Genomic DNA, 13524 nt, shown 5'->3' on the forward strand with positions numbered 1-13524 from the left:
TATATAATATATTAAGGAATATCTCTTTCTTTATTCCAATTATTGATAAATTCTTAATTTAGTTGTGTACCTAGATAAAATGTCTGGCATTTAAAATTAAAATAGTTAAATCAATTTTACTATAATTTTCCTTTTATTACTCGAAGGCTTTAATATACTGTTTTTAATCTATAGCAACAACTCTAATATTAGCCTTCGAGTTTTACTTAATTTCGTAGAATAAGTTAGAGGATATAAGGAAATTATAAAACTTTTATACTATTTCGATAAGAAGATTAAGCTGCTCGATGAAAATGTTATAGTCGAATAAGACAAATTTAGAGACTACGAGCGTAATACCGAGGCTTATATTAAGAAGACCGGTTAGGAGATAGGGCTAATCAATAATTGTATCAATTAGCTCGAGAATAGTAAAAAGTAGTTAGTAAATTAGTTGAAGGTTTTATAAAACTAATATAACTAAGTCCTTAAGGATAATACTTTCTTAGAATATAAATTAGCAATCGCCGAGAAAGAGAAGGCTACTTATAAAAGTAATATAATTAAAATTATTATAAATGAAGAGATTAATTATTAGAATATCCTCTATTTATTGGATATAGTTAATACTATATTTAACAAAGTTAGAAAGGAATATAATAACGTCCGTATTGTAGTTAAAATTATATAAGAGGAGCTAATTAAAGTATAAAAGGAGAATAAAACCCTCTATGAAGATCTTTACTTAATAGGAAAGATTATTTATATTATTAAAAGTAATTTGAAGGAAGCCGAGGTAAAGAATAAATTTTAGGTTACGGTCGAGGATAATATAAAGAAGTTCCCTATGAACTAGGTAATAGCGTTCCTAGTAACAGTAGCCCTGGAGGATTAGGTAAGGGGATTGGCTTCGGCTCCGGTAGTATAGGCGGCAGTCTTAGCGATAGCGGCTTTAGAGGATTGGGTATAGGTTTCCCGGGTGTAGGCGGCAGTTTTAGCGATAGTAGCCCTAGAGGATTGAGTACAGGTTTCCCGGGTAAAGGCGGCGGTTTTGGAAGAGGAGGATTCCTTGGCGGACTTGGAGGTCCCGGTGGTGGTAGAGGATTCTCTAGCGGATTTAGAAGTCCCGGCGGCGGTAGAGGAGTCTTTAATAGATTTAGAGGTCCTAGCGGCGGTAGTTTCCCTGGCGGCGGTAACTTTCCCGGCGGATTTGGAGGCCCCGGTGGATTTAGAGGCTTTAGCGGTGGCGCTTCTTTCCCTCCCCCTAATCCCTCGGGTAATTATTATTAAAGAGCACTTCCTAAGGATCCTAAATATTTTAACAGCGAGGAGATAGATATAATTAAACGCAATAACACTTATAAAGCTTAGGAATTAATTATTTGTAACTATTAGTTAATAGATAAATACAAATTCCTTAACGAGCTATTTAAATTCTTCTATACTATATTTTATTTGAGCGGCGAGGCTAAGGTTAGTATTAGCGAATATTATTAGTTTATTTTGGATAACCCTTACTATTTAGTCTATTGGAAATAGAAGATAGGCGAGGAGTTTTTTAATTACTTAAATAAGCGTTATAAGTAGGGAGACTTTGTGGCTATTATAGAGAAAGAGTTGTTGAACTTTAAATAGATTAGTAAATACGCTAATTATAAGGACTTTGAGGCTAGATTTTTGTTATTAATAGATTGTTGCAATTACAATGCGGTTACTAAGGTCCGCCTCCTATATTAGAAGGTATTTAAATCCCTAATTAATTTAGTCTTTTACTATTATATTTAATTAGAGTACAAAGATTGGAAAGGATAGTCGACCCTATTCTGCGGCATTTCCAAAATGTACATTAGAGCCTTGCTCTATAATAATAATTTTTAGATAATAGAGAATAATAATACTAGCAGTAGGAATAGTAGTAGTAATAATAATAAGTAGAAGGACCTTAATTCTATAGATATTAATTATATGAAATTTATAGAGATTTATAAAGATGTTCTATAGGAGCGCTACAATAAGGGTAATTATATAAATTACGGAAAGGGAAGGTATTTAGCTAAGGATTGTAGGAGTAATATTAATTATAGTATTAGAGGTAAATAATTTAATTGTTTAGGCTTAGGTATTACTATACGTTAGATGTCTAGTACGGGAGTATTTATTATTAATTGCGCTATAGCGGATACAGCCAACCCGGCTTAGACGGTTCTAGCGGCCCTAGTTTCAATTCCGGTTCAAACTCCCGTTGTACTTGCTTAGTAAGGAAATAGTAAACCTTAGGGTTATATCGCGCCCTGGGGTATTTAGGAGTATAAAGAGGAAAGATAGGGATAAATAGATTGAATATTCACGCTCTTAATTATTGGAGGATAGAGTTATTTAAATTGAATAGTTTAGAATTCTATAAATAGAATACAACCCTTCTTTCTACATAATTTTTAGTATTTTTAGTATAATAATGAAGTAGAATGCGTATCGCTAGTAGATTTGGGATATTCGGGAAAAATATTTATTAATCAATTATTTGCCGAAAAAGTATATTTAAAATTTAAACTATTAGAAAAACTAAGACTACTATATTTAGTAGACAGTATTTTTAAAGAATAGGTAAATTAGTACGTAGAAGCTACAATGCGTATTAATAATTATAAAGAAATAATTAGATTTTTTATAGTGAATTTGGTAGAAGATTACCCTATTATTTTAGGATGGTTGTAGTTATAGTTCTACAATCTAGATATTGATTGGGTGTTTAATAGAGTAATATAAAATATTAAATATATAGGGATATATATAAACTAACCGCTAGAAATAGTAGTGCTCCTAATAAATCCTGGAAATATTAAAGATTTTAATTAGGGACTTAAGGAGGAATATAGTTGTGGAGATAAATCCGAAGTTGAAGATGAACCCGACGAGGAATTTAGGAATGGAAATCTCCTTAGTTGGATAGCTAATATTACGAAAGCCCTTAGGGGAAGTTAGGCTATAATAATGGAAACCCCGTCCCTATTAGCCTATGTAAATAAATTCGAAGAATTATTTAGACTAGAAAGGAAGCCCGTACTAAAAAAATAAGGATATGAGTTAAGACTATTGGAGGACGAAGGGTTTGGACGATACTATAATTAGAGTGAATTAGACGTACTATATTCTAACCTTTCGAACTTATTATAATGGGTCTGCCAGAGTATTGCACAGCGAGCAGTCGTGTGTGGTTGAAATGCTATATTTAATAAGGAGAGTAAGAGAAGAAAGACTATATTAGAAGGGTGCAATTGAAAGAAGGTTTTATAGTTGAGCGTACGGGCTAAGCAAACATATAGACCCGACCAATTAAGAGGTTCGTATCCTTATCGATACAGTTAACCCGCTTTAGCAAATTTAGTAAAGCCGAGTCTTTAATCTTAGGCGCTAACCCTATAATATTACCCCCCTACTCCCCCTTAGGGAGCGCGCTCCACTATACTAGAAAATACTTTACTAAATATACGAAGAAATAATTAAAATCCCTTATAACCGCTCCCTATTAAATTACCTAACTAAATAGGTACGAATAATAATACTAGAAAAGAAAAATCTCTCTATTTAAATTCCTAAATAAATATTGTATAATTCCCTACCCTCTACCCGAATCGGTAATTAATATACCCGCCGTTACCCTTATAGAATTACGCCCTATAGCCGTAGGTACTAAAATTTAATTAGGGGATATTTTTAGACCTTATTTATTTAGGAACTTCTTCTACTGTATTGTAAATTTATACCCGGTTAATAATTAGAATTCAAATTATTACCCAATACTTTATATCGCTCTACTTCTCTTATTAATAGGAACTATTATACTATTATAATTTTTATAATCCCCTTATTAAGGAGTAACTTTAATAAGTCCTTATATTTATAAAATATAACGTTTACTACCCTCTAACGGTTATATATTTATAATAAATATTATTAATACAATTAAGCGGTAAGGGGTATTATATAGTAGATTTATTACCTATTTAATTAGTAGAAAGTATATTTAGTAAATTATTAGAGGTTCCTCCTTTTAAACGTAGTAGTACTTCCTTACCCCTAATATTTTTAAATAATTCTTAGTCCGAATTTTCTCCCCCTTCGGTATCGCTATTATAACCGTTTAAACCCTCACCGAATTATAGTCGGACTATATTTATCTTCAAAGTCCAAGGGCACTTCTTAAATTAATACGACTTACTGCCGTAATTAATATATTTACTTTCTTTCTTCTATTTATTCTTTTACTTCTAGGATATATTATTATTCCCCTTTATTTTTATTAAAATAGTAAAATTAATAGAAGTATCTATAGGATTATTAGTATTATCTTTAACCGGGTACTTCGATAATAAAGCGAAGAGAAAAGAATTACTATTAAAACGGCGAAGGTAATTTAGTAGTAAGGAATATTATTTAGGTATATTAGTTTAATTAAATAAATATTACTTCTAATTGTTATTTAAAGTAATAATAAATTAATTAACTTTGGTAGTATTAAATTAGGAATTTATATAGGCGTAGTATAATACCTCTTTAAAGCGGGCAATAAAGGCCGCTATAAATTCCTTAGAGCCGGATCTCTAATATAGTTAATATAATTCCTAATTAGCCCTCTTTACTATATTAGGGTTTCCGTATATAAGTTTAAACTTCTTAATAAATTTTTAGAGAGATTGTAGTATAGCGGCGAAAACGATAAATAGTTTCTTAATAGCGGGCAATAAGTAAGCAAGCAAATATTAAAATTATACTTCTAAATCGCTAATAGCGAAACTATCTACGTAAAATTTAGCTTATACGTTTAAAATCTATATTTCAAAGTCCTTTTTACTCCCTAAAAATTTATTGAAGGTAGGGAAGACCGGCTTCCAGGTAGCTAGCGAAGTTTTAAAGGCGGTGAATTCGCTAAATATAGCCTCAAAGGCAATACTAAACTATTATAAGCGTTCTTAAAGATCCTAGGACTAAGGGATTATTAGCACTATTATTATAGATAGAGGAAATTCTTCGGGCGTACCTACGAAAAGTTAATAATAGTATTAATTTAAAAAGAGGGTCAAATATAATATAACGGGTCTACTAGAGTATTGCATAGCGAATAACCGTATGTAGTTGAAATACTATATTTAATAAAGAGAGTAAGAGAAGAAAGTGTTGGTGGGTCCCGGGCATTCACTGGGCTGGGCACAGCCCAGTCCCCACTCTGTGCCCTGCCCAGACCGCACCACATCTAGCCTTCCAGACTCCGCCAGTCTCCCTCTCTCTTCTTCTCTATAGTACTTAATTAATTGTATCTAACCGTTTGATTTCGTTAGTGATCTCACAGGTTATGAGCCCTCTCTAACCTTCCCTATAATCGCATCTTCAAGCGCATCGTCAACTTCATCAAGGCGCTGCAGCACCGGGTCTACAAGCCATCGCAACCTTCGTTTGTTTGACGATTCGCCAAATCGCCCGTAAGCTTCCCTGCTATATGAAGATTCTCGCTAATATTGTTGTACAACGAGTCCATCGAATTAGTTATCGATTCTATCAATTTTATTATCGAACTAAGCGATTCTACTATTAGATTAATCAAATTAATCAGTAGTTAGTCTAGTAACTCCTACTCCCCTTCTCTTTCAAACACGCGACACCTTCAACAATAATTCAACTACCACCAATATATCGAACCCTCCTATGCCAACTACGACTACTAGTTTATCGCTAATTCCCCTATTTAGTGACTAGAATATCGCCGACTAGCATCAGGGACTTATAGCCGAATTTAATTGCTTTTAATTCGCCGAATACATTTTTAAAATAATCGAGGAACCCGACAAAGCAATAAAACCCGAAAAGTATAATACCTAATAGACTAAATGTACTAATACTAACAAAATCCTACTCTCTACTCTTAAAAACCCCGCCGTTATCACTATTTTAAACATCAACGGATGGGATAGAACCGGTAGAAATCCTAAGGTTACGTATAATTTTATTTAATTTTATATCGCCTGTATTATTAACGAAGTTTGTAGTAAAATTCTTATTAAATATTTAACTATTAAATACACTAACTTCAATACTATAGCTTCTTTCCTTACCTATTATACCTTATTCTATAAATATATTAAAGATACTAAATTCAAAGTTAATAAAGACTTTGAAGTTACCTTCCTTTATAATACTATAAAGGATACTTACCCCATTAATACTAAATATTAGGCAACTGCTTTAAAAGACGGCGACCTTAATACCGGTTCCTTCTTAGTTAAATTTAGTAATATTAGCAATGTAGAGTCCCGTACTAGTATTAATATTAATATCTAGAAATCAACCAACAACAGCAACAATACTAAGAAGAACAATAATAATAGTAGCTCGGCCGACAAAAAAAAGGATAACAAGAGAATCGACTATACTAATTACACTAAGAAGATCTATACCAATTAAAAGTACGTATCCTATAGCCACTATATTAATAAAGCGGCAGACGCCTATTAAGTCTGCTACCCCGAGAAGGCGCCCGATATTTAGAGGCCTAAAAAAGAAATATTAATTAAGAAAGCCGCTGCCGCCGCCGCTAATACTTGTACTAATACCTGTCACGGGGCTGGCGCCCAGGGGTGTTTGCCTGGCTGGCACTCATGTAAGCCAGGCATACCTTCTGGTTGGGTGCACTGGCCAATCGGCTGTCGGCAGCCGTCTTGGCGCCGGATGCACTGCGTGCCATTGGGTGCATCCCTCGGGAGCCGCACGGGCTATATTTCTGGCCTTGGCATTTCTAGCACCTTCGATGACTACGCTTTTCGTGTATTTAGCTGGAAGCTCTGTGCCTTACTGGCACAGACTTCCCTCTTCCTCTATATCGGTTATTTCAAACTCTTTTCAAGGCCTACCTGCGTGCATACCTCGCAGATCCCTTACAATACCCTCGCTAATAATACTTCTACTAACCTAACCACTCCCGCTACTACTACTAACTCTACTTTATTGTATAGAAGTAGAATATTTATAGGTATAACTAGTATAGGTAGTAGTATAGATTTTTGCTAGAGCCCTTAACCGACGCTATTAAGCGTCTTAATGATATTTGGAGTAGTTAATTAATCGATTATCAACTTCAACTTCAATATACCTACAGTAATTTCGCCCAAGTCTAATAAACTCCAAAGTAGTATTAATAACCAAACAACATTCGAAATTTAATTATTTATAATTTTAATTATATAAATAATATCTTTAACTACTTTAAATAGTTTATAGATATACAACCACTTCCTTATTTAACCGTTTATACGGTAGGCAACAGAACTTCGACTTATACCTACTATATTGGTACCGTCGAATTAACTATAACTATTTTGAATAATATAATTGTTAAGGTTAGAATTAAAGATTGTATTCATAGTCCTTCTACCCTAGCGAATCTATTAATAATAAGAAGTCTTCTTAATAACAATATAATTTAGGATACAAAGTCCAACCAGATATTAATATATAGTAAAATTACAGTATAGTATAAATAGATTAACGGCCTTCTAGTCCTTTTAATATATACCCAACAAGACTTTCCCTAAAATACTCGCTACGCTATAATAGCTTCAATTAACTACTCGATAATACACCGTCGCTTTATATACGTAGGTAAAGACTAAATTCTCAAAACTTATAAAACGGCCAGTATTAAACTGAGTAATACCCAAGACTATTTTTGTAAAGTATACGTTAAAGTAAAAGCCTATAATATAATCCCTAAAATAACTAATAAAGTAATAACTCCAACCATTAGCTTATATCTGCATTAATGTCGTTTCCTATACTTTAATTAGCTACAAAGGATATAAGTATATAATCTACTTTATCGATCGAGTTACCAGCTTTCACTGGGCGAGGTTTATAGTTAATAAGGGTGATGCCTTTGTACAAAACAAAGAGTTCAAGAAGTGGGTTAAGCTTCAAAGCGGTAGGCTCAGAATAAGGGCATTTAATTTTAACGGTAGTCTAGAGTTTGGCTTTAGTACTAAAGAATTTCAATATAGTAAAATCGTTGAATAAGTACATATAGAAGGCGTAGAGCTCTTAAAGTTAATACCCTATACCCTATAGATACAAAGAAAGATCGAGTGATTTAGTACTATTATTATACAATGTACTAGGGCTTTAATAATAGATCTGAATATCCTAGAGCATTTATAGCCTTTTATAGCTAATTATATCGTTAGAGTACTCAACCTTCTCCCTTCTAAAATTAACGTTGGAGGTAAGAGCCTATAGGAATTACTCGCTAAGGCGGCCAATTTCCCAAACAAAATCAAACAGCCGTATCTTAAGTACTTAAAGTCTTATTTCTATAGGGTTTATTATTTTATTAAGCCAAAAAAGAGACTACAAGGCGATAAATTTCGTACTAGAGTACAGAAGGGTTATTTTATTAGCTCTAACGATATTTACAACCGTACTATATTCATTTGCAATCCCTATACTAGTGAGATCGTTAGAGCCAATATAGTAACCTTTCTTAAAGAAGACCTAGTTAATTATAAGGATCTAGTCTATAATAATTACAACAACGTTATTAAAAACTAGATTATCTTTTTAGACTAGATAATAAATAAAATTAACAAAGTTGTAAATAGCGGTTACTAGATTTAGGTTAAAGTAGATAGTACAATTCCACAGCCATATTTACAAAAACATAAATTACCCTAATATAAAATTAAAAAGATATAAGAGACAATAATTATACTACTACTCTCGCTAGAAGTTACTCTAGCGCCAGGAAATCCAATTACCGCGACTGCTCAAATCACCTCAACTACTCCAACAACTACAATAATTCCCCCGAATACTCCAGTCAATACAGTACTAGTATCTTTAATACCGACCCTGACTCTAGTACTAGAATCCTCAACGACGACAAAGACAACTCTATCTCTAACGCCCTTATTACTAAATCTATTCTAATATTAACTTTTCAATTTACTAATTAGAGAGACAATTGAATATAATAATAATCTTCTTAATTTTGAAAATCTTAACAAAGAAGACCCTATACCCCGCGATTAATACAACCGTAATTACTACGATTCTAATAAATTAATTATATATACTACTCTAAGTACCCTGCTGCCTAATACTCTTCAATAACCCGCTTCAACCGTTCGACTACTACCGATAGGCACACCGAACCCTTCTCGTACGCAATGATATACCCTATCGCTAGTATTGCGAATTAGTAAATTGCAATTTCAACCAAAGACGAATTCGGAGTAACAAACCTCGAATTCGGACCCTCCAATCTCGAATTCGGGCCCTACAATAAACCAGTCAGACCCTACAAATTAACAATCTACTCAAGTACAGCCAAGACAGGGAAGTTAATCCTCTAGGTCTAATATACAAGTATTACACTCAGAAGTAAGTGAAGGCAAACCTTATTGCTCTATAGCCAAGCTACTAAACTTTAAATATAATATTCAACGGGCAAAAGATAATAATAGCAATATTATTTAAAACTTAGTCAAATTACCGAATAATTTCCACGGCACAGTAGAGGGACGTTTAATAAAACGTACAATACCCGTATACTACCTTACTACCGTTAAAGTTAATTATAATATAGCAGCTATCGCCGCTAGCAAAACTCAATAATTTATCCCTAAGAATTACCGAATTTGTGACGGCGCCGGTCCAGCCATGCCGCCATACCCGCCATACCCCCATGGAAGGACCGGTGTCGCGAAGTGCCGGAAGGTGCTACGAAGGTTGGAGGAATGAGTGACATGGACGGATCGCGCTAAGGCTGGCCCAGACAGGCACTAGGCCCATTAAAGGTGTTAGCTCTTGTTTGTTATATAGGTGAAGGGGGATACGAGTAAAGGGATTAATTATTAATAACCCGTATATAGGTCCTGCTATTGCTTATATATTAGGGTATTTATTTGGGTTTACAATGCTTATACTTAGTTTTCTTCTTCTTCTTCTCCTTATTTAAAATCTTCTATTATAAATAGTATTTTAGCCCTACCTTCGATTTCCCTATTTTATACCCTTGTATTATTTTAGGTTACTCTAATTTATACCTAGGAAAGTCAAATCCTAAACGATCCGAAATAGGAACCGAAATTGATAATTGAACTAATTATTATAATTTAAGGAATTGTAATCTACAATAATTACGATAGATATTATAGTACCCCCACATACATATAGTAGTACTAGCGTTAGAATGGAAGGCCTAGTTAGGAACTACCCTAAAGACGATTATATTGCTAATGATCTCTTTGAAGAAGGAAATTCCGAAGTCGACGAGAGCTTCTAAGAAGGAAATATTAACAGCGAGGTGGAGGCCGAATCGTCGGAAGAGATGGAATAGGTTATTATTAAGCCTAACGTCGATAAAAAGAAGAAAATTATTGCCGACAAAAAGACTACTCCCAAACCCTAGTACATTGATTCTATTATTAAGGAAAATGCGAAATCCTTTATACGTTTCAACGAGGAGCTTCTCAATAGTTTCTACCCCTTTAAGGGGAAATTTCGTAGTAAATCTACCCTTTTTCGAAGGAAGACCTTACTATATTTCTATAACTAACTTAAATCCTTTTTAAAAGTATTGGCCGATGCCCTAGCTAAGATTAAAGACGACGAGGAAGAACTCTAGCTATTATTCGATTTATTTAATTAGTATATTAGTAGCGAGATTAATAAATATAGTACTACTTTTAATTTAAAGAACTTTATTAAAGACTGAAGGAATAAGATAGAGGAGTTTATTAAATTCTTTATTTACAATACTATCTTCTACGTCCCTTATTGCGCTTTACTACCTACTTCGAAACTCCTATTCTAAAATTACCTAGACGAAGCTAATTTTTTTGAGCTGTTCGCTAATAACTCTGCCGATATGTTCTAGGAATTTAAACTTTAGGTTACTATAGTTATAGTTTTAAAGGAATAAGTATTGCAATTATAATAAGTTACTTCATTTTTGAATATTAAATTCTATACTGTTTATAATTAGGTCTCTAAATTAGAAGAAATTTTTACTAATTCCTTCAATACCGATCCCTAAATGGTGTAATCCTTAAAAGACTATTTAGTGAATAAAGAGGAAGAAATTCAAGCCCTGAAAGGAAAATTACCGAACTAAGTATCTTTAAAGGTATCTACTAACTTATAAACAAAATAGTTATTGTAATAAAGGAAATAGTCTTCCCTAATATTAAAAAGAACCCGGGCGCGGCTCCCCTCCGCCGATCGATTACCTATTTTACGACGACCCCGCCCGTTAATAATAATAATAATAAGATTGTAACGGTTCCCCTCCGTTGTATTCGCTTTTTTATTAAATAGACCGACCCGTTTAAGTTCTATAATTAAAATAAGGAAGATAATATACCTTTTAAGGCCTAATATAATTTGATTTAAAATAAGTTCGAAATCAATGCTAATTACTACCCTACCGACTATAATAAATTTCTCTATATCAAGAGTCGTTTAGCCGTATGCGCTTTTAAAGATTTAATGTCCTACCTTTGTGAGATTTACTTAAATTAATTTACTATTTACTCTAATTTAATAACCTATTTGTAGTGTAAATATAGTAACCCTAATTAAGACGAAAAATTTCTCATTAATTTTACGAAATTGAAAATAAAGGATAATTATAATTTCAATTTTTTTAAAAATAAATTTATTTATATGGTTGGCGAGTGTTAGCGCTTTAAAACCGAATGGAAGTGCGAATTATTTCAATGCCTTCCTACGGAGTATAAGAAGTAAATAGGTGTTAAATACTGAAATTCTTCTATTTCTTTCGAATTTTATTGCATTAATTATTCCGGTTTTGGTTAAGTATTTGAAACTATCGCCGAAGAAGTTAAGGCTACTTCTTCCTCCTCTTCTCGTAATAAAGGGAACTATAGTAGTAAGGGAGTTGGAGGTTCTAGCGGATTTAATTCTTCTATATTTAAACCCGTTAGTAATAGTATTGGAAATAATTATTCTAGATTAGATTGTACTAAGGAGACTACCTATTTATTTAATGAGGGTTATTATTTTCTTTATAAGGAACATAGCTATATTAAATGCGAAATTAAAATTAAAAAAAATGACGCCGAAACCGGAAATGCCGATTTCTGGTCGAGGAGTGCTTCAAAACGAAAACTAACAACGGCAATCGACTCAGAAGGGTCGTTTACATCCCTCACAATATCCTACGACGAACGCAACGACGGCGTTATATCGTCGTTACCGATGGCTATAAATAGCGGTACTCGTAGGCTCGAAAATAGTATCTATAACCCGCTCGCAGAAATTTCTATATATAACGACCCTAAAGCTATACTTACTGCGAAAACTTCGGATAAAACGGAAGAAGACGATAAAATATTAAAGAAATTCATCGCTAGAACGAATAAATTTATAGACTATAATATCATTTCGATCGAGGACTAATATTAAACTCGAAAATTACTTTTCGAATTCGCATAAGCTTACGTTAGAAAAAGTAAATCTATACGACCCAAGGCTAATAAAATTAGAACCAACCAATTTATTACTAAAAAGGATTTCGATAATCTAAAGAAGGATATTTTAAAGGAGATTAAGAAAGGTATTTAAAAAATATTGAAATAATAGGCCAATATTATAGTAAAAGCCATCCTAAATAAGATTAATACTACCCTCTAATAATTATTTACTAATATTATTAAGAAGTTTATTCCTTTTAATTTCGAATAGTAATTTACTATTAAAGGAGTAATTATCGCCGCCGAATTTGTAAACTATTCGAACGAAGATATAAAGACGGTTATAATAGCGACCCTAGGCCGGAAAAAACTAAATCTAATAGTTAGAACGGCTATTAGAATACTAACGTCTAGAAATTATATAATTATTTTCAATAAATCTATACACAATTAATACTAGTAAAACTAGGTATAGGTTATAGAAGTTTTTAGTAAGGAGGCCTTCGTTACTATAAGTATTGTAGATGTACTAATTCGGAGCGTAGTTTGGAATAATATAGATAATTATACTACGTTGGAAGTATTAATAAATACGGCGAGGGATAAAAATAAGGAGGCGGCTATTATAAAAGTTCGGCCTTAAAAAAAAAGGAATAGAGAAAATAGGAATTTATTCCTAATAGAAGTTGCTACTTCAAAGGTAGCAAACTTCCTTTAGGATAACCTCTTCCTTTAGGACGGCGGCGTATACCTTTACGAACCGTTTTAAACTTCGAGTAACGTTTAATAATACTTTAAATATTAGGGAATCGGATATATAGCGAGATTGTATTACTAGGAAGATATTTACGCTTACTATAATAAAGTTAAATACGGAGATCGCTTTAGTAAAATAAATTATCCCTCGAATAAAGATAGGTTATTAATCTACTATAAATTGTATAGGAAGAAAGGATATTTTACTTATAATTATAAAGAGTACCCCCTTCTCTAAAAGGCTATTACGAAGGCGTCTATCGTATATATTAAGAAGCTACGGGTATTTGCCCCCCTTCGTAAAAACCTA

The 13524-nt window shown here is 32.9% G+C and overlaps 1 protein-coding gene across 1 annotated transcript; it reads right to left on the reverse strand.

Annotated features, from left to right (window-relative positions):
• Positions 1 to 870: 870 nt before the first annotated feature.
• Positions 871 to 9769, reverse strand: NEUTE1DRAFT_139766 (uncharacterized protein; the record flags this gene model as incomplete). Its single annotated transcript, XM_009855026.1, has 2 exons — positions 871 to 1124; positions 9655 to 9769. The coding sequence occupies 2 exons, from the start codon at positions 9767 to 9769 to the stop codon at positions 871 to 873; spliced, it is 369 nt and encodes a 122-aa protein (XP_009853328.1).
• Between the last annotated feature and the right edge of the window lie 3755 nt (positions 9770 to 13524).

This window comes from Neurospora tetrasperma (genome assembly GCF_000213175.1).
Source record: "Neurospora tetrasperma FGSC 2508 unplaced genomic scaffold NEUTE1scaffold_5, whole genome shotgun sequence".
Taxonomy (NCBI): domain Eukaryota; kingdom Fungi; phylum Ascomycota; class Sordariomycetes; order Sordariales; family Sordariaceae; genus Neurospora; species Neurospora tetrasperma.